General features: G+C 41.1%; 1 protein-coding gene across 9 annotated transcripts in view; it reads left to right on the forward strand.

The window, feature by feature from the left end:
* Window positions 1-255: 255 nt before the first annotated feature.
* The window catches only part of card10 (caspase recruitment domain family member 10), a 79,392-nt gene continuing 53,661 nt past the window's right edge, over window positions 256-25,986 (forward strand). The window contains exons 1-8 of one of the 9 annotated variants that reach the window (XM_062982972.1): window positions 256-357; window positions 2,395-2,461; window positions 4,733-4,978; window positions 8,635-8,729; window positions 10,816-11,004; window positions 17,467-17,685; window positions 20,092-20,229; window positions 21,635-21,960. In XM_062982972.1, the coding sequence (XP_062839042.1) occupies window positions 4,971-4,978; window positions 8,635-8,729; window positions 10,816-11,004; window positions 17,467-17,685; window positions 20,092-20,229; window positions 21,635-21,960 (975 nt within the window). In that variant the 5' untranslated portion in view covers window positions 256-357; window positions 2,395-2,461; window positions 4,733-4,970. The other 8 variants (XM_062982974.1, XM_062982976.1, XM_062982975.1 and 5 more) reach the window with 8 other exon arrangements.

Consider the following 25,986-nt stretch of genomic DNA (forward strand, 5'->3'; position numbering starts at 1 on the left):
GAACAAAAGTGGATAGCTGCAGGTTTCTACTTCTCACTTGTCCTTAAAAGTAACAGAGCAGCAGATAAGTGGAGAATTCAATATAACAAGTCTGTTATCAGAGATAATGTTGCACAGTCAACCTTTAGAAAGTGCATGGCAACTTCAGTTGGTCCTGAATGCTGTAGGTAAACAGTTAACCAGGACCGGTCACAGGGAGCATGTGATTCTTCTGTTATGCCAGCTTCTATTTTCAGAACAAAGTGAAGTACTGTACTGGTTTTAATCTATACAATCCTATACAATTTTGTACAAATCTGTTTGAAAGACCTAAGCTCTTCTGTGGCAGCCGTTCTCTTGGTCCTGTCACCGTAGGAGGTATGTATGGCATGATAGGACATTCTTAGTAGCTTCTCTCACACTCTAGAAAAGTTTTGAGAGATGTTAGTTTGGCTTTCACTTCTTTTTCAAGTTGATAAATATCTTTTTAATTAGGCAGGTTTTGGGCACTGGAACTAGTCTGTTGCTAAAGAAAGTCTAACTTGTAGGGTGCTGGCTATGTATTTTATTGTTGCATTTTTAACTTGCTATTCTTTAAAATTGAGATTTTGTTTCTAATCTGCACTTTAGTATAGTTAACAGTTTCAAGTGCTTTTGTAAATACTGTTTTGTAAATACTTTTTTGAAAAAGTATGGTAGAAAGCATTCAATTGACTAGTAGCTATACTTCAGCTCTTAGCTTTTTCATGAATTCTCATTGGGGTTGCACCTTGGCACCAGAAAGCTTAGTCTATACTGCCATATAATCCAGATCAAAGCAGATTATCTGGATTTTATATGGCAGTGTAGAAGGGGCCCAAGACTATTCTGCCACTTGAGGTTGCAAACCAAACGTGTCTGCATAGCATGAAAAAGTTGAATATGCTCTGCATCCTGCAGTATCAAATATTCTGCCAAGATTTAATTTTATGTAAAAATTTACAAGCACATTCTTCTCATTAGTATGTAAATGTTTTTGTCTTTAATATATAGTAAAAGTATTTGTATAGCAAAAAAATGTTTAAAATAAAATTCTTTATGATTTATTATCAGTAAATGTTCACTTTATATACCTATTTTATATGCCTACATAGAATCTTAGAATCATAGAGTTGGAAGAGACCTCATGGGCCATCCAGTCCAACCCCCTGCCAAGAAGCAGGAAAATCGGACAGGCACCCCGGACAGGCACCACCGGAATCACCACGATCCTTTGCGATTCCGGCAGCACGTAGAATCATAGAATCATAGAACTGTAGAGTTGGAAGAGACCTCACAGGCCATCCAGTCCAGCCCCCTGCAAGAAGCAGGAAAAATCTCATTCAAAGCACCTCCGACAGATGGCCATCCAGCCTCTGCTTAAAGGCCTCCAAAGAAGGAGCCTCCACCATATGCCAGGACAGAGAGTTCCACTGCTGAACAACTCTCACAGTTAGGAAGTTCTTCCTAATGTTCAGGTAGAATCTCCTTTCCTGTAGTTTGAAGCCATTGTTCTGCATCCTAGTCTCCAGGGCAGCAGAAAACAAGCTTTTTTCCTCCTCCCTGTGACTTCCTTTCACATACTTATACATGCCTATCATGTCTCTTCTCAGTCTTCTCTTCTGCAGGCTAAACATGCCCAGCTCTTTAAGCTACTCCTCTTTGGGCTTGTTCTCTAGAGCATTGATCGTTTTAGTTGCCCTCCTCTAGACACATTCCAGCTTGTCAACACCCCCCCCCCTTAAATTGCTGCACCCAGAATTGGACATGGTATTCCAGGTGTGGTCTGAGCAAGGCAGAATACAGGGATAGCATGACTCCCCTGGATCTAGACACTATACTCCTATTTATGTATACCATGGTTCACATAAAAAAAAAATTGGGTAAAAAGGGGTCATGAGTGGGAAAAGTTTTAAAAGCCTTGATATAAAAGATGTTGCCTTATAGCCAATAGGAGAACTGTTTATACTATAATGGATTACAAACCTATGTTCACTTATTTGTGAATAAGCCCTGTTGAATACGGTGGAAATTCTGAACATCAGGATTTACATAGTACAGTACATATTTACTCAGACAAACAGGCAATACTGTCTTAAGACATGCAACAAACATGATAAGTCTAGATGCTGTTATCTTCTCTAATGTTGTTCAATAGAATTCAGGTTTGGTGGAGGATCAATCTGCAGACCAAATGTGGAGGGTGGAGCAAATTAGAAGATAAATCTAATAATAATGTATACTTGTTTTGCTGTAAACATTTTATTATTCCATTAAGTATTTTATGAAGACTTTTATGGAGGAGTCGCACTATTTATAGCATTACTTTATGCAGTTATTTTTGCTACTTATTTTTCTTTCCTTTGTGGTTGTTGTAATTTGTATTTTATCTTTCAGCACAATGATCTATGGACAAGTCATTGGTGAATATATCTGGAATTGTTAGTCCATGAAAACCTTTGTGGTAAATAACTTCTGAACATACACAATAGAATATGCCCATTTCCTTTTCTTCATTACATTCTTATAACCACTAAACAAGGTGCTGATTGTTTTAACAAAATAGAATAGCTAAACAACTATCCAGGTCAGCAGACCATAAGTACTTTCGATGTATCACTGAGTGTTGGCAGATTATGGAAGTTGCATCATCTTCTTTGACTCAACACAGAAGTAGCATAGTGATAAAGAGAAAAATTTTCAAGCCCTGGAGTTCTCATATCTTAGCACTGATTAATACCCTGTGCGTTCCCTTAAACATGCTGTTCTCTTCTGACATCTTGGCATTGTGTATAATAAATGATAAATATCACCCTATGCTTCAAGGTCATTGTTATTTTTTCTAATTTATTGAGGATTTAAGTAAAACACGGTAGAATTAATGTAGTTTCAAACTGTTTTAATTGTTGTTGCCTAATGCTATGGAATCATGGGAGTTGTAGTTTTACAAGGTCAGCTTTTTCTGCCAAAGAGTGCTTGTACCTCATAAAACTACATGCTCCATGATTCCATAGCATTGAGCCATGGCAGTTAAAGTGGTGCAAAACTTCATTGATTCTACAATGTAGATGCACTCACAGTTGGCAGTAAGCGAATATGTTCGATAATAAGAAGGGATTAAGGAAAAGTCTATTGAATGTCAAATTAAAAAGTAGTTCAATGCATGGTAATGCCATGTAGTAATTACTGTATTTACGAATTTAGCACCAAAACATCACAATGTATTGAAAACATTGACTACAAAAACATTGACTACTAAAAGGCTGACTGCATTGGACAATCCAGAACATTAGATAAGTGAATGTTGGATAAGTGAGACTCTACTGTAATATGAAATATTTACTGTGGTATAATAATACAGAACAATATAATCTCTAAAACCAAGACAGTAAATAAAGAGCAAAACTCTGAAAGCAGGGAAATTGGGAATTCCAGAAAGGAAACCATCAGGGCCAGCTAACATTTCCCAACAAAGGATTCTCCTAGGCAGGAAGAAACAGGCTTTGAAGCTGCTAGGCCATTAAATGCTAATCAAGGTGGTTAATTGCAGCATTCATACCTGCCACACTGAGACAATCAATTGCTATTCAACCTGGCCAACCAATAATTCCGCAAGGTAGAAAGTGGCCAGGCTTGCAAGCAGCAAGGCTATTCAGTGCTATTCAACCTGGCCAACCAAGATTTCCCCTAGATAGAAAACCCCCAATCTCTGAAGCCACAAGGTTACTCTGCCCCATACAACCAGGCCTAGAAAGGATGCCCTATGCTCTTTGATTGAGGGTGCTACTCCAGCTACTCCAGAAATTGGCCAGGCTTTGAAGCTGCAAGGCTATTCACTGCTATTCCACTTGGGCAACAAATGATTCTCATAAGCCACAGCAACGCGTGGCCAGGCAAAGCTAGTTATTAATATATATTGGTATCTATTTATACCAGACCAAAGCAATGCCTGCATCTAAAGCAACATTCTTTCACAACCATGACCCATCTTCTTCTGGACCTGGTTTTAAAACAACTCCTTAGAATGTCTTCCTTTCTTTCTGATGTGCATTTCTATTTTGCTGCTTCCCTCCTCACATATGATAGCTAGGCCCTTGTTTCATATTTGTTTGGGTGCCAGGTTTCTACCTTTTTGAATGCTTTGAATTGTTAATGCTTCTGGGTTTGTAGTGCATTAAAGTTCTTGAATGTTTTAAATAGTTTATGCTCCTGGATGTTTTCTCGTTGGTGCCATTTTAATATTTTAAATATTTTAATTGCTTTTATTGTTGGAAGGGTTGGTTACAGAGTATATTCTAGCTCTATTATCTGTTTCTGGCAACTAAATGTCTTTAGCTGCTTCTGTTCATTGTTGTTGTGTGCCTTCAAGTCATTTCTGACTTATGGTGACCCAAAGGCAAATCTAACTTAGTGTTTTTTTGACAAAATTTTTAAGAAGGGGTTTGTCTTTGCCTTCCTTTGAGGCTGAGAGACTGTGATTTGCCAAAAGATTCCAAGGCTGAGTAATGGATTCAAATTGCTGGCCTCCCGAGTCTTGATCCAACATTTAAACCACTATATTACATTGGCTTGGTTAGTTAAATTAATTAACTGCATTTTTACTGGCAGAAATGGGGACGCTTGTGGGAATTCATGTGTCAAAATATTTGGCTGGCTTGGGTTGGTTCTAGCTTTGCTGGTGTATAAATGTTTATTTGAAATTTCTTCTTCCCTTACCTCTGTTTCTGCATGTTAGTATTACAAAAAATTGTCTTAGAATCATAGAATCAAAAAATCATAGAGTTGGAAGAGACCTCACGGGCCATCCAGTCCATCCACCCTCTGCCAAGAAGCAGGAAGATGACATTGAAAGCACTCCTGACAGATGGCCACCCAGCATCTGCTTGAAAGCCTCCAAAGAAGGAGCCTTCATCATATGCCGGGACAGAGAGTTCCAGTGCCGAACAGCTCTAACAGTCAGGAAGTTCTTCCTAATGTTCAGGTGGAATCTCCTTTCCTGTAGTTTGAAGCCATTGTTCTGCATCCTAGTCTCCAGGGCAGCAGAAAACAAGCTTGCTCCCTCCTCCCTATGACTTCCCCTCACATATTTATACATGGCTATCATGTCTCCTCTCAGCCTTCTCTTCTGCAGGCTAATCATGCCCAGCTCTTTAAGCCGCTCCTCATATGGCTTGTTCTCCAGACTGTTGATCATTTTAGTCGCCCTCCTCTGGATACTTTCCAGCTTGTCAACATCTCCCTTCAATTGCGGTGCCCAGAATTGGACACAGTGAGATTCCAGGTGTGGCCTGACCAAGGCAGAATAGAGAGGTAGCATGACTTCCCTGGATCTAGACACTATACTCCTATTAATGCAGGCCAAAATCCCATTGGTTTTTTTTGCCGCCGCATCATGAGGACTCCAAGATCCTTTTCACATGTACTGCTGTTGAGCTAGCCGTCCCCCATTATGTAACTTTGCATTTCATTTTTTCTGCCTAAGTGGAGTATCTTGCATTTGTCCCTGTTGAACTTCATTTTCTTAGTTTCGGCCCATCTCTCTAATCTGTTAAGATCGTTTTAGATTCTGCTCCTGTCTTCTGGAGTATTAGCTATCACTCCCAATTTGGTGTCATCTGCAAACTTGATGATCATGCCTTTTAGCCCTTCATCTAAGTCATTAATAAAGATGTTAAACAGAACTTTCTTTGTAGGATTCTGGATCTTATAGTCTTAGAAGCCAACACATTTCGAGGTTGCATCAACAGGTGTATATTGCTTTAGTTAAGGAATGTGGTATAGCCACTTTATTCTGCTTTGGTCAGATTTCATCTGGAATATGTGTCTAATTCTGGTCATCCAGTAAAATAGATCAGGTTGAAATAGACAGAGAGAACATGACTCATGGCTCAGGATTCCATGGCTCAATAGGGAGTAAAACCTAGATCTCTACTCCAGCACTATACCACACCTTCTTTATCATGCAAATTACTATAATATGTTAGTGTGGCTATTTATTCTACTTCAAAGAGGACAATTATCTGTTAGTTTTTGTTTATCTAAAGGATTGATTTAAAAATAAAACATCATAGTAAGACTGCTGCCTCAAAGTTGGCTAGCCATATATAGCTGTTGAATAGCAGACTGAATAGACACACAAGAGCTACTTCCTCCCCTCTCCTATGTTGATATGTAAGAGACCACAAATGCCATTTAATCCAGCCCCCTACCATGCAGGAACACACAATGAAAACACTCCAAATGGATGGCCAACCTGTCTCTGTTTAAAAATCTCCAGGGAAGGAGACTCCACCACACTCCAAGGCAGCATATTCCACTGTTGAACAGCTCTGACCACCAGGATGTTCTTTCTAATGTTTAGGTGGAATCTCTTTTCCCTGTCATAGAATCATAGAATAGCAGAGTTGGAAGAGACCTCATGGGTCATCCAGTCCAACCCCCTGCCAAGAAGCAGGAAATCGCATACAAAGCACCCCCGACAGATGGCCACCCAGCCTCTGCTTAAAAGCCTCCAAAGAAGGAGCCTCCACCACAGTCCGGGGGAGAGAGTTCCACTGCCAAACAGCCCTTACAGTGAGGAAGTTCTTCCTGATGTTCAGGTGGAATCTCCTTTTCTGTAGTTTGAAGCCATTGTTCCGCGTCCTAGTCTGCAGGGCAGCAGAAAACAAGCTTGCTCCCTCCTCCCTGCCCTAGTATTCAGAGCAGCAGAAAACAAGCTTGGCCCCTCCTCAATGTGGCATCCTTTCAAATATTTAAACATGGCTATCATATCCCCTCTGGGGGACATGAGAGAAGCCTCCCCGCAGGATAGGAACACATTCGGGCATCCTTGGGGCAACATCTTTGTAGATGGCTGATTTTTCACACCAGAAACTTCTTGCAGTATGCAACCAACCAAACAGACTTTTTCAGGACCAACTATGACTATAATCTCAATTGACATCAAAGGCATGTCAGCGGCCAAAGAACAGTTGCTTTATGAACTGTGTCCTGATAAGAAATGTGACATGTTGTGTGTTCAAGAAACACACAGAAAAAAACAACAGGAACAACCAAAAGTTCCAGGAATGATCTTAATGGCAGAAAGACCACATGTGCAGTATGGAAGTGGTGTCTTTGTAAAACTGGGCCTCCAAGGCAGCAGTGCCCCTAACACAGAAGAAAACAATATAGAGGTTTTAACAGTGGAGCTTAGTAACATCACAATTACCTCTATGTATAAGCCCCCAAATGAAGAGTTTTGTTTTTCCTCTCCTAAGATCTTTGAAAGGCACCAAAGGGCGATGACTTTAAACTGGTGACTTTAACAGCCATAGCCATATATGGGTCTATACTCAGAATGATAAAAAAGGAGATGCTGTCCTTTCCTAGGCTGAATTGTACAAACTATAACTTATTCATGATAGTAAGCTCCCACCATCCTACAACAGTGGGAGGTGGCATTGAGGATATAACCCAGGCCTTCTATTTGTGAGCAACAGTATTGTGCAGCAATGCACTAAATCAGTGGGACCACCAATACCAAACACACATTATCAGCCAATAATATTCCAATTGTGTCCAATTATAAGAGCTCAGGAAGTTCGATTCAAACAAAGATTCAACTTCAGATTGCCCTAAATTTTCATATATGTTAGAGACAGTAGAGTTCCGCTTATCTGACTTCCGCTTATCTGACACACCGTATTATCCAACGCGCTGGCTTCTTGCCCCTCCTGAAGGGTGCCTGGCACTTGGAGAGGCTTGCTGCGTGTTGATTCTTTTTCTAGGCAGCAACACTCAGCGGGCCTCTCCAAGCCGGGTGCTTGCTGGGAGGGACGAGATGTGACCGATGCAGACTTTTCCCTCCCGGCAAACACCAGGAACTTGGAGACTTCTCCTGCGTGTTGCTGTTTTTCTAGGCAGCAGCAGGGCTCTTCAAGCTGGGTGCTTGCTGGGAGAGAAAAGTCTCCTCCCTCCCGGCCAAGCAGCCGGCTTGGAGCATGGAGAGGCTTGGATAATAGGGCCTCCCTATTATCCAACACTTTCGGTTATCCAACATTTGGTCTGCCTGTTTATGTTGGATAACCGGAACTCTACTGTAATAATATAATAATAAATCTTTATTTATATCCTGCTTTCCTCCCTCATGAAACCCAAAGAACATATTAAAATCATATAAACAACAGTCTGAATACATCAATAATAATAAATGACAAGATCACATCATTCACCCCAATCTCTGATGAATACAAGCGCTTTATCGAAATAGTAAAAATCTGCTCACAGGCTTCTATACCGAGAGGCTGCAGGACACACTATCTTGTCACAGACTTAGAAGGTTTTAATATTTACTTCACCATTTACCTTTGTCATTTTAGCATATGAATGTTTAATACCATTTTAACTACCATATTCAATATTGGGTTTTAACCCTGTTTTTGACAGTGTTTCTTAATACCAAAATGTGTATGTCTCTATTCTATTCTGATGCTTGTACATTTTCTGTTGCTGGTCATCGACTGTAATATATATATATATTTGTGTGTGTGTGTGTGTGTGTGTATACACACACATACACACACACACACACACACACACACACTATCTTCAGGATATTACTCCTGATACAGCTGTCTTTTTGGAAGATTATTACAGGCTCCACAATGAAGACCCCTTTAGTGAGCAAACCCTTCAGGCAGCACAGAGCATTTTGTCCTCCATCTCTGAAGCCAAGAAAGAATTGGATAAAGGTGATAACAGAAGTCAATATGGGCAGGAGTAGTCAAAAGGCATGCTATATTACTACCTTTTCAAAATCCATAGCACCACTGGTAACAGCTAACTTCAAGTGAGAATGTTTGAGGGTCAGGGCTTCCCAGTTCTTGGCCTTTATTTTTTTTTTTGGTTAGCTTCAAGCTCATCTTTAAATCTTTTTTTGCTGTCCACTGACATTTTATTTCCTGTTCTTAAGTGAGAGTAGGGTAACTGCTTTGGGAGACGTTGATTGGGCATTTAGATAATGGGCAGTCCAGCAAAGCTGATGGAAAAGAATCATCACTTCAGCACTGGTAGTCTTTTCTTCTTCTAAAGCACTAATGTTTGTCTGCCTGCCCAAGAGATTTGCAGGATTTTTCGAAGGCAATGGGGTACTTGATTGTGTTTTTCCTGCACGGCAGGGGTTGGATTAGATGGCCTATGTGGTCTCTTCCAACTCTATTACTCTATGATTCTATGAACACTGATGGAATCTTTCCAGAAGTTGAGAATGACGCTTTTTTACAGTCCATGTTTCACAGCCTTACAATAGAGTTGGAAGCTTTTTAAACAAGCATCTTGATATCACTATGAATGTTCCAGTACTCAAACACTCTCTACTTAATTTGAAAAATGCTCTGCTTGCAGAGCTCAGAAAATGTTGTATTTTGATGTCAATGTCAACTTTTGTGAAGAGGTGGTTACCTAGGTAGCAGAAATGGTCAACGTTTTCTAGCGTTACATCATTAAACTTTATTTCTGGTATTGCAGAGGAATTGGTTGGTGCCTGCTGGCAGAGCACTTTCATTTTTCTGGGTTTTAAGTAAGAGGCCAATCTTTTCATATGCTTCTGAGAACGTGTTTAAAGTGGCTAGTGGGCCTTCCTCTGAATGAGCACAGACTGTGAGTACGTTATAATCAGTATATTGGAGTTCTGTAATAGAAGTTGTGATCTTACTTTTTGCTCTCAGACTGCTGAGGTTATGCAAAGGCAGATATTCAAAATAGGGAAAAAACACACTACAAAACATTTTTGCTCCCAAATTTTTTGGATAAAGGCTATTTATTTGGAAGATAGTTCACAAGAATGAGCATGAAACAAAATGCTGTACAAATGTTGATTGGATCATAAAGGCTGTAAATGAAGGGAGGTAAAGGTAAAGGTTTTCCCCTGACATTAAGTCTAGTCGTGTCCGAATCTGGGGGTTGGTTCTCATCTCCATTTCTAAGCTGAAGATCCGGCGTTGTCCGTAGACACCTCCAAGGTCATGTGGCCGGCATGATTGCATGGAACGCTGTTACCTTCCCACCAGAGCGGTACCTATTGATCTGCTCACATTTGCATGTTTTTGAACTGCTAGGTTGGCAGAAGCTGGAGCTGACAGCATGAGCTTGCTCCGCTCTCTGGATTCGAACCACTGACCTTTTGGTCAGCAAGTTCAGGAGCTCAGCGGTTTAACCCACTGCACCACCGGGGGCTCATAAGTGAAGGGCACAGAGTGTTAAAACTAATTGTTAGTTGCAACTAACTAAAACTTAGGTTGTATCTACACTGTAGAATTAATGCTGTTTGACACCAATTAAACTGCCACAGGAGTTGTCGTTTTTTCAGATATTTACTTTCTCTGTCAGGAGCTGTGGTGGCTCAGTGGATGAAACCCTTGTAAACTGCTGACCTGAAGGTTGCTGGTTCGAATCCGTGAGAGGGAGTGAGCTTCCATCTGTCAGCTCTAGCTTGCGGGGACATGAGAGAAGCCTCCCAGTAACACATCCAGTGTCCCCTGGGCAATGCAGATGGCCAATTTTCTCACATCAGAAGCACATTGCTTCTGACACACACACACACACACACACACACACACACAAAATCTTTCTCTGTCAAATAGTGCTGAAGCCTCACCAAACTACCACCCCTGGAATTCCAGAGCATTAAGCCTTGGCAGTTAAAGTAGTGTTGAAATGCATTAATTTTACAGTGTGAAAGCACCCTGACACTGTTCAGGGAAAGGCTTTTTCTGGTCAATCTGATGTTGGCCTCTTGTTTCTTTTTATCCTCCTTCCCTCCCTCTCCGCCCACCCGAGTGAGTTCGTTGCTCTCCTCTCTGAATGGAATCCACACAGCCCACATTCCTGAGCAGGCGGAGGGGCTGCTGAGACTTGTCCTTGGCTGGGGCCACCTCCGATTCTTCATCCAGTCAGAAATCTGCCCTTGTCTGCCTTCCCTCCTGCCCTCTCCAAGTCTGCCAGGGACCAGCCAGTGGCTGCAGACAGGTGTGTGTGTGTGTGTTTTGAGGGTGTGGATAGATGAGTGTGTAAAAGAAATGAGTAAGCAGGAGAATGTCTGAGAGGGGGCAGGGGCAAATAGGAAGAAGAAAGAGGAGGAGGAAAGGAAGGAAGGAAGAAAAGAAAAGAAAAAAGCCCAACCAAGCATAGTAAACAGTGACGGAAGAAAAGTTGTGCTGCTCCATCAGTTTGCTCCCTGCAGAATTAGCCCATCCTCTGGAAGATTCAAGGTAACATGGGTGCATCTACACTGCAGAGTTTGTACTGCTTTTTAACTGTTTATTCTTAATAACATTAATGTTTAATTCTACTTTAAAGTTTGTATATTTTTGGGTTTTAAATTGAATTGAATTGGCTGTGAGCCACTTTGAGTATCAGTCTGTAGACAGAAAAAGCAGGATATAAATAATAATAATAATAATAATCATCATCATCAAAACCTTGACTGCGGTGGTTTAATTCTTTGAATCATGAGAGTTGTCATTTCATAAAGTCTTTAGCCTTTTCTGTTAGAGAACTCTGGTATCTCATCAAACTACTCTTGCCATGATTTCACAGCATTGAGCTACGGTAATTAAAGTGGTGGCAAACTACATTAATTCTACAGTGTATAATGTAGATGCATCCCTCATTATTCAAAGTAGGGGGGAATACTGGTGTGCAATTGAGAAAGAAGCATATGTCTTTCTGTGTGGCTGCATACTTTTCTGATAGTTATGGATGTTTTCGAAGCTGCTGGAAAAGAGTTACGGTATTCCGACTGTGAGTGGATTGATGCCACTGCCTAAACTTGTAAAACTGTGGGAAAAGGCATATTTGTACTTGTTTTATGGCTGCCTTTGTTTTTATTTGAAGGCTTCTGTGTTTTCATCTCTGGAGTGTTTGGCCTTCAGCAACTCAGACTTTTGGTGCATCTGCACTGTTGAATTAATGCAGTTTACTTCAACTGCCATAGCTCAATGATATAGAATCATGGTTGGTAGTTTTACAAGGTCTTTAGCCTTCTCCCAGAGAGGGCAGGTGCCTCACCAAACTATAAATCCTGTGATTCTGTAGCATTGAGCTATGGCAGTTAAAGTGGTCTCAAAATGCATTCATTCTGCGGTGTAGACGCACTCTTCGACCTCATAAAACGTTTAGCCTACAGAAGAGAAGGCTGAGAGGAGAAGTGATAGCCATGTACAAATATGTGAGGGGAAGTCATAGGGAGGAGGGAGCAAGCTTGTTCTGTGCTGCCCTGGAGACTAGGATGCGGAACAATGGCTTCAAACTATAGGAAAGGAGATTCCGCCTGAACATCAGGAAGAACTTCCTCACTGTGAGAGCTGTTCGGCAGTAGAACTCTCTGCCTGAGTGTGGTGGAGGCTCCTTCTTTGGAGGCTTTTAAGCAGAGGCTGGATGGCCATCTGTCGGAGGTGCTTTGAGTGAGATTTTTCCTGCTTCTTGCAGGGGGTTGGACTGGATGGCCTGTGAAGTCTCTTCCAACTCAATGATTCTATGATTCTACGTGCTGCCGGAATCGCAAAGGATCGTGGTGATTCCAGTGGTGCCTGTCCGGGGGCATAGGGAACCTGCCACCCCATGTCCCGTAACGTCCGACTCACCAGATTCCCCATCCCATGCAGGAAGCTTTGGCCGGCTGGTTTCCTCTAGTTGAAGTCAATGTAACATGTATGTTGCTGTGGCAGCATGCGCTGCCTGGTCTTTCCTTTTATGACAGAGCCCTGCTGGAAGTTTCAGTGTATCATAGGATGGGAGCCGGTGGGCTCCATTGCAAAAGGAAAGGTACACTGGTGCATGCCGCCAAATTCACCCTAATGTGATGAGGTTTTTAGCATCTCTTTAGGGAGCCATGAGCAATAACTGTAGCACTGGAAATATCATGATCAACCGCACCTTTTAATTTTTTTTGTCGTGAATAGAATTTGGAAAAGTTACTTTGGAAACTAAACCTCTCAGAATCCTCTACCCAGTTTGGCATCTGGGAGCAGAAACCCATATAGTATTATTTCCAAGCTCAGGTTCTGGAGAGAAGCCCTTTGACTGATTTTCCTCTCTATTCAAGCTTATTTGCCCATGCCATATTGTATCCTTTCACCGCCCACACAGAGCTGAATGTGGCCAAGGGGGATATTTGAGCAGCAGCGGCAGAGTTATTTGAGGCTGAGATGGAGGTGAAAAGATATGTTATGATTGTGCCACTTCATAGTGTTTGAGATTGGCTCAAACCCTGTGTAATGAAGCATAAGCCTTTCTGCTGTGTGTACTTTAGATGGGTAAAATGGCAAGGGAAAGAACCATAGGGTCAGAGCAAGAGAAAAGAAGAGGGAGTCTAAATGCTGAAATAATGAAAAGAAGTGTCATCTCTGCCACTAACAAATAGTTAATGAGACAGAATGGAAAAATTGTGAAATAGTAATAATAACAGTCTTTATGTGCTGTGTTGCCAACTGTATTTAGGATAATCCAAACTTCCCAGAAAGTGGGATGGCCCAGGGATGCTTGCTATAACGGAAGGATACATTCGGAGAAGAATTTGCCAGAAGTAGGAGTTTTCCTCCACAGCTGATATTTACTGTGATTCTTCAGAATGACAGGTAAGGAGGCCAAGATAGCCTTACTATTAGGCAGAGCAAAGTTGCTGGCTTGGACAGTGAATTTTAGGTGGATTGGAGAAGGAGCTGCTGAAGGATTGTCCCAGATAGAACTTGTTATTCTTACTTATAAAAGGCAGCAAAGTATTGATTATTTGCTTTAGTTACTGCATTTTTACTTCTAAGAGTGGAGAGAGATGGGTGTACAGTCAGCCCTCCACATTCGCTGGGGTGAGGGGCACAGGACTCACGTGAAAGTGAAAAAGCATGAATAAGGAAAATCCTATTTTTTGTGTTGTTGAAGACTTTCATGGCCGGAATCACTGGGTTGCTGTGAGTTTCTGGGCTTTATAGCCATGTTCTGGAAGCATTCTCTTACCTCCCAACAAAGGATTCCCCCAGGCAGGAAGCAGTCAGGCTTTGAAGCTGAAAGGCCATTCAGTGCTAACCATGCTGGCCAATTGCAACACTCACACTTGCTCAAACAGACAAGAGCTCCTTCTCCCACTACAGACATTCCACAGATATATCAAACCCACTTGCCTAGTTTCCAACAGACCTCACAACCTCTGATGATGCCTGCCATAGATGTAGGTGAAACGTCAGGAGAGAATACTTCTGGCACATGGCTATATAGCCCGGAAACTCACAGCAATCCTATTTTTTTATTGGAGAGAACACAACTCTAGGAATTAATAAGTTTTCCAGCATGATTCTGTGGTCAACGTCTGCTTGAAGCTTACCATAGAATAACATGGGATATCCTTTACGGTCTTAGAAAGGTATTCTGTCTACAAATCTCCAGGTCCTCCAGTATGACTGGAGAAAGTTGCTTGTAGCATCCAATTGGAGCGTCTAGAGATTCCCATAGATAATATTTGTAATCATCTGTGAATAATCAAATCTGCAAAAGTCAAGACTGCATCTGGTTTTAGGCACTGTACCTTGTCTTGTTTTCTCCACCTTGTCTTGCATTACACAGGGAGGGAGTGGATGAGAGACTGTCATTGTTTATTTTGCCTCAGGCAGCTAAATAGAATGGGTTGCCCTGTAGGAACAGTGCAGATGCTATGAGTGAGGTATCTTATAGTGGGCATTTATACTGTAGAATTAATGTAGACACTTTAACTGTCATGGTGCAATGCTAAGGTATCATGGAAGTTGTAGTTTTACAGAGTCTTTAGCCATCTCTGCCAAAGTGTGCTGGTGCCTCACCAAACTACTACTCTCACGAGTCTATAGAATTGAACCATGGTAGCTAAAGTGATGTCAGATGGTATTGATTCTACAGTAGGGATGTGCGCGATATATGTTTCATTCATTTCCTTCATGCATTCGTTTCGTGTTGACCGTTCGTCTACACAAAACGAATGACAACATTTTCATAGGAAATGAGAGGTGACATGAAAATGAAAGCCGCAAAGTCATCATGCTTGTTTTCGTTTTCCTTTTGTTTTTGGCCGCGTAACAATAAACAGGTACTGACAGAGGGCTGCTTTCACATTACAGCTGATGCGTACCAATGGGTGTTAATAATAATATTAATATTAATAACAATAGTTACTCTGGGACCCTAAGCTGGGTCTGAGAGAGATCTGATTCCCCATGATAGCTGATGTGTGCCAATGGGTGTTAATATTAATATTAATAACAATAGTACTCTGGGGAAGACCTAAACATTTTAAAAGTTGGTGGGCTAAAAGGGGTCGAAACTCCCTCCGTGTGTGGCGATTTTCATCCCTTTAGCTCAAAAACTGAGTGGTGGTGGTGAGGGTTAGCCTCAGAAGCCCTCCCATTGATGTGCCAATGGTCTGAAATTTTTCATTTTTTTCATAACCGAGACGAATATTCTATTCATATAGGTGCCCCATTTTCGGAAATGGGGACAAATACAAAACTGATACAAAACAAATGAAACTAAACAAAACGAACAGTGATTCAATACAAATGCACACCACTATCAGTATAGATGAAACAAAACAAAACGAACAGCGATTCAATACAAATGCACACCACTATCAGTGTAGATGCACTCTTAAGCTAGTTTTGAAATGAAAGTACTTATGAAAGTATGTGTGGGTATATGTGTGTGTAGCTAGAAGAGACATCATTCTCTTCTTTCTTTGCTTAAATACTGGTTAATCTATAACCCTCACCTCCTATCACTTAGGACTGATGACAAATAAGTTTCTTCAGAATGTGCCTGTCCCTCAGGGCAACTTGTGTGAATGGAGAGCCCGCCGCTTGATGACTCAGTATTGTATTTGAATGACTGCATTCCATTAGTCACAGTATATTCCTAGGTATCCGTTTCCCTGCTGCCTGAGGAAATCCCATTAGTTACAACCAGGTGGTAACCAAAACAGAGATCCATTGGTTCATGCCTAGTGTTAGGGCGGGAGGGTGTTAAGGTTGCTGTTTCACCCTGTTCCGCAGGGTTCCGATTCAGCAAATCATCTTTCTCCCTCACTGTGCACACTTTCACCTGGAGGTGAAAAAAACCCAGGCTGTTGTGCAAACATTATGGCAATATAGCATGAGAAGAATGGGGCATTGATATGTGTCTGTAGTACAGACACACCCTTATAATTCTGTAGACCAAAGGTGGAAAGTGTGACCTTTGGGGGGAATAGTGTGGCCCTCACAATCTTCACTGATCCCCAAGACCCTCCCCCCACCATCCAATTTTTACTGATGAAATCCTGAAAAAAACAACAACTGCCACAGCTAGTAAACCCAACAGTGACTGGGACTGATGTGGCATCACTTTTAGTTGTCGAAATGACAGTTGTAATGGGGCTGTGGTATTCTGAAGCATGGAAGGCTATGTTGCAATGTAAAAGCAATTGATGCATGATTGTTGGCTTACAAAGCATCAACCCCACCACATGAGTGGGGAATTTTGGGTCCTGAAATGGGATCTGTGCCTTCTGGAGTATCAGCTTGACCTTTTGGGCCTTCCTACATGGCCAAACTCCCTTTCCTACATAACCATCATTCAGCGAGTTTCCAGCACCTGTGTGTAGATATTTCCCACCCACTTTAAAAGTTTGAAGTACTACTTACTCTTGAAGCTTAGTAGTGGCCAGTAGGAGATCTAAGCTAAAATATGCTTTGGCGCAATCCTTCTGCATTTTCTCCCTCCCACAACTGGAATGCAGCCTCCGAGAACTCCTCTGAAATAAAATCTGACCCTTGGACTAAAGGAGGTTCTCACCCTGGTTTTACACAGTAACATCAACAATAAAGAGAAGAATGACATACCACTGTGTTGAGGAGCTTGCAGGTTACCTTTCAACCTTCAAAGAGAAGAACAGTGATCTGATCTTATTGTTTAGAAAAAGATCTTTATTTGACCTAAAATGCCCCAGGAAGGCCCAAAACAATGCTGAAAATTCCCCCATGTCCCCCATAACTGAAGGCTATCATATCACGTTTTAGTCTTCCAACTTCTGGAGCTTGGAAACACTTCTTTTTGGATGACAATTTCCAGAGTCCCTTTCCACCCAGATACAGCTGGGTGTAGGATAGCTGCTTTTTGGGCAGTTGATGGGAATAATAATCCAAAAACTAGCATGTCTCATTTTGATAAGATTACATTGCTCTGCTTCATATAGGGCAGAGTGTAGGAAAAATTATTAGTTTTTGATACACCTGTAGTCCCCAAAGGTAGCATTTCTAAGCTTTGTCACAAAGTAAGTCTGAATAATCAACATCTAGTTTTGTGTTGTGATCTAAGGTTTATCCCTGATCGTACCTCGAAAGAATCTGAATTTCCCAGCTTGCTTGTTAGTACAGCAAATAACTGTTAAGGGGAAATTAATGCATATTTACTGATTCTGCATTTGCATTTTAGGGCCTGAGGATATAGTTGACCAGATCCAAAGTATTTCAGATGCAGAAGACGAAGAAGGTGCACTGTGGGAGAAGATTGAGAGTGTGCGGCACCAACTCACTCGCTCTCTCAATCCAGCAAAACTGACACCGTATCTACGCCAGTGTCGTGTGATTGATGAACAAGATGAAGAAGAGGTACTGAGTGCCTATCAGTTTCCATGCAAGAGCAACCGGACAGGTAAAGAAAGTGAAAGCTTCTCTGGAGAGTTCATGTGACAACTGAAGACACTTGAAGTGGAGTGGTTATAGTTTGGGGCTGGGATTGAGGCCATTTAGCTTCCAGTCCCCACTCAATGATTGCCCTGCGGCTAGCCTAATGGCTTTCTGTCTTTGGCCCTCTAGATGTTGAACTTCAAAGCCCACAATCACTAACTCACATGCTTGCACTTAGAGAGTCTAGGAACTGGAGTCCCAAATGCTTGGAAGAGCTAAAATTAGGAATTGCTGGGCTAAACTCATTCAACCTGACCTATCTCTCAGGATTGCTGCGAGTTTAAAAGGGAGAGGAGAAGACTCATGAATGCTGCTTTAAGTTAATTGTAGGAAAGATGGGATATATATGTAATAAATAAATGACTAAAAATAATGGTGTAATGTAGCAGTAGGGTAAGAACACCTGCTTGTTATATAAGCCATAATGAGGAAAGGTCTGACTCCAAAGATGAAAGGAAGGGAGGATCCACAGCTAAGTGTGGCTCCTTGATGACAGTCTCAGAGTGCTTTGGGATCTATCTAATCCTCCACTTTCTTAATATGTTTTCTCTGACGATCATGGAGGAGAGATTGAGACCTGAGCTGTTGTGCAAAGTGTGGAGCAGCCCTCTCTTGTTATAGTGTATGTTCCTTAAGAATTAAATTAAGGAACTGTTTCTCTACTGTTTTCGTAGAATAAGTGCAACACTTTTGCATCAGGATTAACCTGAACTTGAGGAATATACTTTTGGAGGAACAGAATATCTCAGCCAGGGTGGCCAGAACTTGACTGATCTGACTGTGGAATTCTATCAGTTCTCATCTAAAAAGTACATTTTCCAGGCTCTGCTAACAATTAGGATGCTGCATGTGCAGGGCCAACTAATAGGCATTCACTCTTGGGATCTCTGTGAGTGGCAGTGCTACCAAAGGCAAGCCAGGTCAGGTGTTGGTTTGATCCAGTCACTCAAACACTGTATGCCTGCTCCATTCAAATCTACAAGTGTAGTGTTGTGATTCTGGAGGTTTTGTACTCTGTGATCTGGGCTGCATGGGTTGATTCTACACATGTGGACATTTTGTTAATATTGAACAAATGCTTTCTTGGATCTCAGATATTAGGATCAGAAATGAGACCCTCCAGATGCTGCTGCACGGTAGCTTCCAGTACTTCTATGCATTTGCTGTGCTGGAGAGCAGCACTTTGCCCATGCATTCGCATGGATGTTTCTTGGGGACTCATTAAACCTGTCTCATGATATACTGGAAGTGACATCACATTATGACTACCTCTCATTTGGGGGTGATTGGCACTGGGTTTGTTTTGATTGGCACTGGGGAGGAGCAATTTGTCAGTGATTTCGGTATGTTCTTGCTGATTTGGGATCCAGTATCTGTTCAAACAAACTGTTAAAATGTAGATGGGCTTGAGAACTTTGGAGGGAATGTTGATGACTGCAAAAGTTTGATCTTCATTTTCTCACTTCTGTTCTAGAGTGTAGAAAAGTTTGATTTCTTGTTGTATAGTTCAGAGTGCTTTTAAGTGTTTCTCTTTTAAATCATTTTCTCCAATGATTGCTAAGGGGACACTATGGGACCAGAGTTGTCACAGGAATATGGACCATCCCTCAGTGGCTACAGTGAATGTTCCATAAGAATTAAATTAAATTATGTGATTTCATTGCCAGTAATGGTTTACTCTCCCTGTCACTTTTGTTCTTGAGAGTTAGCCAGAGCTAATTCTGGAGCAGTGGGTTAAACCCTTTTGCCGGCAGGACTGCTGACTTGAAGGTTGGATTGCTAACCTGAAGGTTGCTGGTTTGAATCCAACACAGGGATAGTGAGGATGAGCTCCCTCTATCAGCTCCAGCTCCATGTGGGGACATGAGAGAATCCTCCCACAAGGATGATAAAAACATCTGGGCATCCTCTGGGCAACATCCTTGCAGATGGCCAATTCTCTCACACTAGAAGCGACTTGCCATTTCTCAAGTTGCTCCTGACACACACACACAAAAGCCAGAATTGGGCCAGTTCCTTTTGAGATGGCAATTTTCAGAACCTCATAGCTTACATGGCTAGTTCTGGTCATGCTGGGTGAGGCTTCAGAGAATTGTAGTCCAAAAAAATTAAAGTTTCCAAGTTCTGGCTAAACACAACACAATCCAAAATCCACAAAACAGTAAAGTCTTTAGCCAGCCAAAAGCCCCAAATATATAATGCATGCTTTCCTCTTCTTATCTAATTTACTTGCTACATTTATATTTCATATTTCTTCCAATAAGTTCAGGATGATTGATGTTGATGTTAAAACTTCCCCAGTTTTATCTTAACCACACTTCTGAAAGATTATCAGTATTTTTAAAAATCTAAACTGTGTTTATCTCTACAGGACGCCTCATGGATATTCTACGAAGCAGAGGAAAGAGGGGTTATGAAGCTTTCTTGGAGTCCTTGGAGTTCTATTATCCAGAACATTTCACCCGGCTAACAGGGAAACAGCCAATTCAGCGTTGCTCTATGATTCTGGGTAAGAAATGATTAAAGGCTTCTCTGTATCTATTTAATTGTAGAATCACACAAGCTTGATTCCTCCTTGGAGAATCCTAGTTTTCAGAATCAAGAGCATGGAAAAGTTAACTTTGCTGGACTGCAACCTCCAGAATTGCTGCAGTCAGCATGGCCCCCTGCCTGCCTTTTACTGTCAGACATCAGTAGAACATTATAGGTAACATCTTGTATTATCTCCCACACATTCTTATCGCTGAGGTATTTTTTTTTTTACTTTCATAGAGTAGAAATAGAGCATGCACTCTGAACAAGTTCATGCTTAAAGTAATCCACTTTGCATTAATTTGTGAAATTTCTCTTCATCCTGGAATTTGGAGTGCAAAGTTTATATATCTTTAGTAAGATGGGGAAATTAAATTATAATCATTAGAGTACTGTATTATGCTGCAAGTATATGGATTAATGAAAGTAGGTGGGAATCCCTAATATGAAACAATTTTGAGGAAGAAGATTGGGGGATGGTGTTGGTGTATATGCCTATTAGAGCTTTGTAAACCTGTATAGGAAATATGCATATCAGGTAGCTCTGACACAGGAAAAGTTCTATTAAGCCAGGATCTGGGATTCTGTGGGCCTTCAGGTATTGTTGGACTATAACCCAGCATTATTTTGCACCTGGCGAGCTGTATGGTTCTCAACCCTCTTTTAAACAGTGTGCTCCAAATCAACAGGACCACTTGTTGCTAATCTATCAAGCTCAATAAATATTGATAGCATGATAAAGGTAGATTGATACACAGACAGATATGAGATGTGTGGTATGAGATAGGTGATAACAAGGTCTATAGAAACTTTGGTGGCCTTTAATTGTTATGCTTGTCTATCAGTTCTTCATTTTGCTAGCTTTATCATCATTTTCAGTATAGTTAATGTTGCTTTCTGCTATAGAATTGGAAACTGTAATCTTAGAATCAAGGAATCATCGAGTTGGAAGAGACCATATGTGCCATTCAGTCCAACCCCCTTCAATGCAGGAAAAGCCTCTGTTTATAAGTCTCCAAAGAAGTTGCTTCCATCACACTCCAAGGCAGAGAGTTCCACTGTTGAACAGCTCTTACAGTCAGGAAGTTCAAGTGGAATCTCCTTTCCTGTAATTTGTACCCATTGCTCTGAGCCTAGTCTCCAGGGCAGCAGAAAAGAAGCCTACTCTCTCTTCCTTATGACACCCTTTCAAATATATATACATGGCTATCATGCCTCCTCTCTATCTTCTCTTCTACAGGCTAAACATACCAAGTTCTTTAAGATTAGACTGCTAACCTAGAGCCATGTAAGCTACAAATTTGTCATGAAATGTTTGCATTGGCAGTCTGTGCTTGCTGAATCTAACCCTAACACCCATCCTTTTGGGAATTTTCCAACAGATGAGGAAGGTCCAGAAGGCTTGACTCAGTTCCTGATGATGGAAGTGAAGAAAGCGAGGACCCAGAGGAAAGGATATCTGGCCAAAGAGCACCAACTCCTGGTGAAAAACCAAGCCTTGGAGGAGGAGTGCAGCCAGGTGAAGCAACAGCTCCAGGTGCTCCAGAAAGTGCAAGAACGTTGGCAGAAGTTCCAGGAAGAGTGGGACTCCAACAGTTTGGAGCTGCTGAGGTTGAAGGATGAAAACTACTTGCTGGCCATGCGCTACGCTCAACTGTGTGAGGAGAAAAATGCTGCTGTCATACGGAGCCGAGACCTGCAACTAGGGGTATGGTGAACAGGGAGTGTTTGCTCATGTATGTATGTGCATGAATGTATGCAGATAGTTATAAGGTAGGGCAAAGTGTTGGGTCCATCAAAGCCGAGGTTAGAAGTTTCATTTTGGGGCTACAGCACCTGGAATCCCCCAGACAGCATGACTGGATCATTCTGTTTTTTCTTTCTTGCTCATTAGGTTACTTTCCCATGCCAGAAGTCAGTGTAATTGAGTGCTGTCCGCCTGTTAAGAAATAGGTGTACTGTTTGCATTGATCCCTGCAACTCCAAAAAAAGAATTGGGAAAGTTGCTCTGACTTGAGTCTCTGAGCGGAGTCTCGTTCTGCCCTAGTTTCTTTGTTGCACCTATCTGTCTTTTGTTTATCTGACACAATTTTGGTCCCATCTAACCTCCTTCTTGGTTCTTGTGAGGTTCATTTGCCAGAGCAGTGGTTGTCACCTGATGGGGTAAACTATATGGGAGGGAGAAGTTCATGAGATGGGACATGGGTTTTCATAACCATTCTTAGCACATAATGGAATTATTATTTTTGTCCTGTCTTTGCTCCTGACATTAGTACTCCCTTTTTTATTTCCTGTGAGAGATACATAAAATAACAGAATGTACAGACAGAAGATCCTGGGCCTCCGCATGATAGACATAAAATGCCCATTATGTCTATTTCTTCTCAGAAATATCAATATTTCTACATGTAAATATAGTATATGTGCCCTTCTTGGAGAAAAAGAGGGTGTTCTGTTTCTGTCTTGGAAGACAAAGACATAGCTACTTGGGGACATAATGATGGCATTGCCCATCCGTAAATATTCTGTCCCCATATAAGAATCCCTCCATGATTTTTTCCTTCAGTTCCCAGAATGTTTGCATATGAGTAACTTAAAGCTTAAGTAGAGCTTAGGTATCCAAAGAGAATGGGCAGGCAAAGTTACCACAATAATAATATGAATACAGCAAATAGAGTTCTAGTTGTGAATGAATTTCAATGCCACACTCTGCATTGCTAGAAATTTTAAGATAATAAAAAAATCACACGAGAGAGCAGAATTCTTATTTGGAGGAGCGACATCTACATCTCAATCCCCTCATATGATGACTCTGTGGGACAGATCTTTTTGCTGATGTTTTGGTAAGATATAGTAAGCTGAGGACCACTGCCCTAGGTGTTCTCTGTTTTACATTTTACTGGAGTCCATAATGTGTTAACTTCATTTCCTGAACAAATTAAAACATGCTGATATGTGTTAAAGTGAAATACCAGCTGCTTTTTTACCTGATAAGTTTTGAAGTGCTTCCAGGTAGCTAAAATGCAATTTTAAAAAAGTTTAAAACGAATACTAAAGCATGATCATCAGATATTCCACCCAGCTGCAAAAATGCAAGCTCTACAAAAAGGAGGAAGGCAGCCTTATCCAGCCTCACTGTTCTGTATTTCTTACTATCATTCCACCTGAATACATCTGAATATAACAATTTTGGAAAGTACATGGGTTGGATCTGGTTCATCCTTGGATAAGAGATCATCAGGGAATATTGGCAAAATATCATCCAATATTTTACAGATGACATGTGTGGCCAAGCAATACCAAAGTGTGGTCAAGATGGCAAAAGTATAGGAAGTACACACAAGCTAGCAGAGTTTTCAGTAGTATGCTTTTGCCTGAACCCGAGTAAGTTTCTAGTTACTTTCGGACCCACGACCAAGACTCTACCCTTGGAAGATAATCATACTCGTCCAACGAGTGATCACCTGTGATGATGATGATGATGATGATGATGATGATGATGATATGATGACTGGAAAGGGCAATTTGGTCCCCCTCCTCTCCTCTCCCTTGAAATAACTGAGGGTGAACTAATTTTGCAGTTTAAAATAAGTTTGGAACATTTGAATTAAGGCAAGGTCAAAGGGGAAACATGGGAAGAGAAGTGTAAAACTAGGACACTTTAAGAATAGTTGAAAAAGTTGAATGATAGAGGATTAATTGAAACTGTTTCCACCAGATCAGATATATTGCAAGCATGCAGCAATCTCTGTGTAGGAGAATCTCCTACCTGAAATCTTAGAAAGCTGCTCTGGTTAGAGTTGGCAGTAGTGGCACTTCAAAAACATGGTGCAAATGCTCTTAAGTGTTTGGGAGCATTTGTGGGCCGAATATTTGACTTTTGGTGTGGAGCATGTGACGAGGGATTTCCAAGCATAATCCCCTCTGAGAGTTGCCCACTTTAATCATCTGACAAGGCCTGCTCCGTTGTGTGCTTAGCATGCTTCTTTTTCATTTGGTCAAAGCAGTCAAAATGACTGTGAGTTTCACTTCAGCTTTCCAAAATAAACAATAATTGTTTCTGCAAGGATCTGGTAGATGTTTGTTGTTTCCTGCAAGTGTGTGTGTTAACAGTGGGATAACAAAAAGTTCCAAGCTGTCCCTTTGCTTCAGGGGACACAGTTGATCTTTGAAAAGATCAAGCTGTAATTGCCATGTTTTTTAACAGATAAATCAACAGTTTAGAAAAATAAGGCTTCCAAGTGGGAAGACACAGGAGGGCATTGGTTTGGGATGAATGTAACCTGATGTATTCCCTGGCACAAATGAGAGATCTGATGGGATTTGTGCCAGAAAAGCCACTTCCTGCATATACTAAGTGGTGTTATCAGCATGAGTGAGTGTTATTCATGCAGTTGATTTCAGAGGCTTAGGGCTATAGGAGTAGTATATCCTGGGTGGAGGTTTAACATGAAACTAGACAATGCACATCCTTTAGGATGAGATCTCAGCATAAACAAAAGGTTCGGAATGATTGTCTTCTGGCAAGCTGAAATGTCAGTTTAATTTCTAAGATGATTTTACCTGGCTGTTCATCTGAGCATCTGTAGGTTTTCTGAATTCTTGCCGGAGACCATCTCTATTGAAGTCTTTCATATTTCTGGTCTTTTTAAATTGAATAGTTTCCTTCCTTGCAGAGCATGGGAGAGCCAGGTTCAGGTTCCCCACAGTCGTCTCTTCCTCCTTCTTTGTAACACATCCCGTACTAAATACAGTATCCATAAGCACCAAATAAGACCAAACTGGAATTGGCTTGGTGTAGTGATCTGAGCATTGGGCTCTGACTCTGGAGACCAGGGTTAAATTTCCTGATGAATCATGAAATCCCAGTGGATGACTCCGGGCAAATCACGCTTACTCGGCTTCAAAGACAGACAGAGACAAACAACCTCTGAAAAACCTTGCCAAGACAACTCTGTCCTAGGTTTGCCTCAGGGTTGCCATAAGTTGGAAATGACTTGAAGGCATATAGTAATAGGGAGGAACAAACAAGAAGCTACAGTAAATGCCAGCAGTGGAAATGAGTTGATTTTAGCAAGTAAGTCAATGTACAGATTGCTTCGCTAAAAGTCTACACAGATATTGTCTGAGCTTGTATAGCAAGCCTCATCAAGGCAATGTTTCCCAAGAAGAAAATTCTTCTTGTAGAAAAACACATGAAAGAACCTTCTACGGAGTCATACTATTTGTTCTTCTCACCTAGGGCTAATTAAACCTTTTGAATTCATGACTCCTTTCTTCCTGAGGAATTATTATGTGGCTCCAGGTATATAGGTAGATATATAAAATAGGTATAAAAAACCAATAAAATACCAATAAAACCCCAACATTTGCAAGATTTGCTAAAAAGGCTGATTTTCCTTTCCATGAAGTACAGCTGAAGCATTTTTGCAGAATCCATTGTAAACACTTCAGTTTGTAGCTAACAGATTTGTATAAATGTCTAAAATTGCCACTACAGTAGAGTCTCACTTATCCAACATAAACGGGCCGGCAGAACGTTGGATAAGTGAATATGTTGGATAACAAGGAGAGATTAACGAAAAGTCTACTAAACATCAAATTACTTTATGATTTTACAAATTAAGCACCAAAACATCATGTTATACAACAAATTTGAAAGAAAAAGTAGTTCAGTATGCAGTAATGCTATGTAGTAATTACTGTATTTACGAATTTAGCACCAAAATATCAC

This window comes from Anolis carolinensis, chromosome 5 (assembly GCF_035594765.1).
Source record: "Anolis carolinensis isolate JA03-04 chromosome 5, rAnoCar3.1.pri, whole genome shotgun sequence".
Classification (NCBI taxonomy): domain Eukaryota; kingdom Metazoa; phylum Chordata; class Lepidosauria; order Squamata; family Dactyloidae; genus Anolis; species Anolis carolinensis.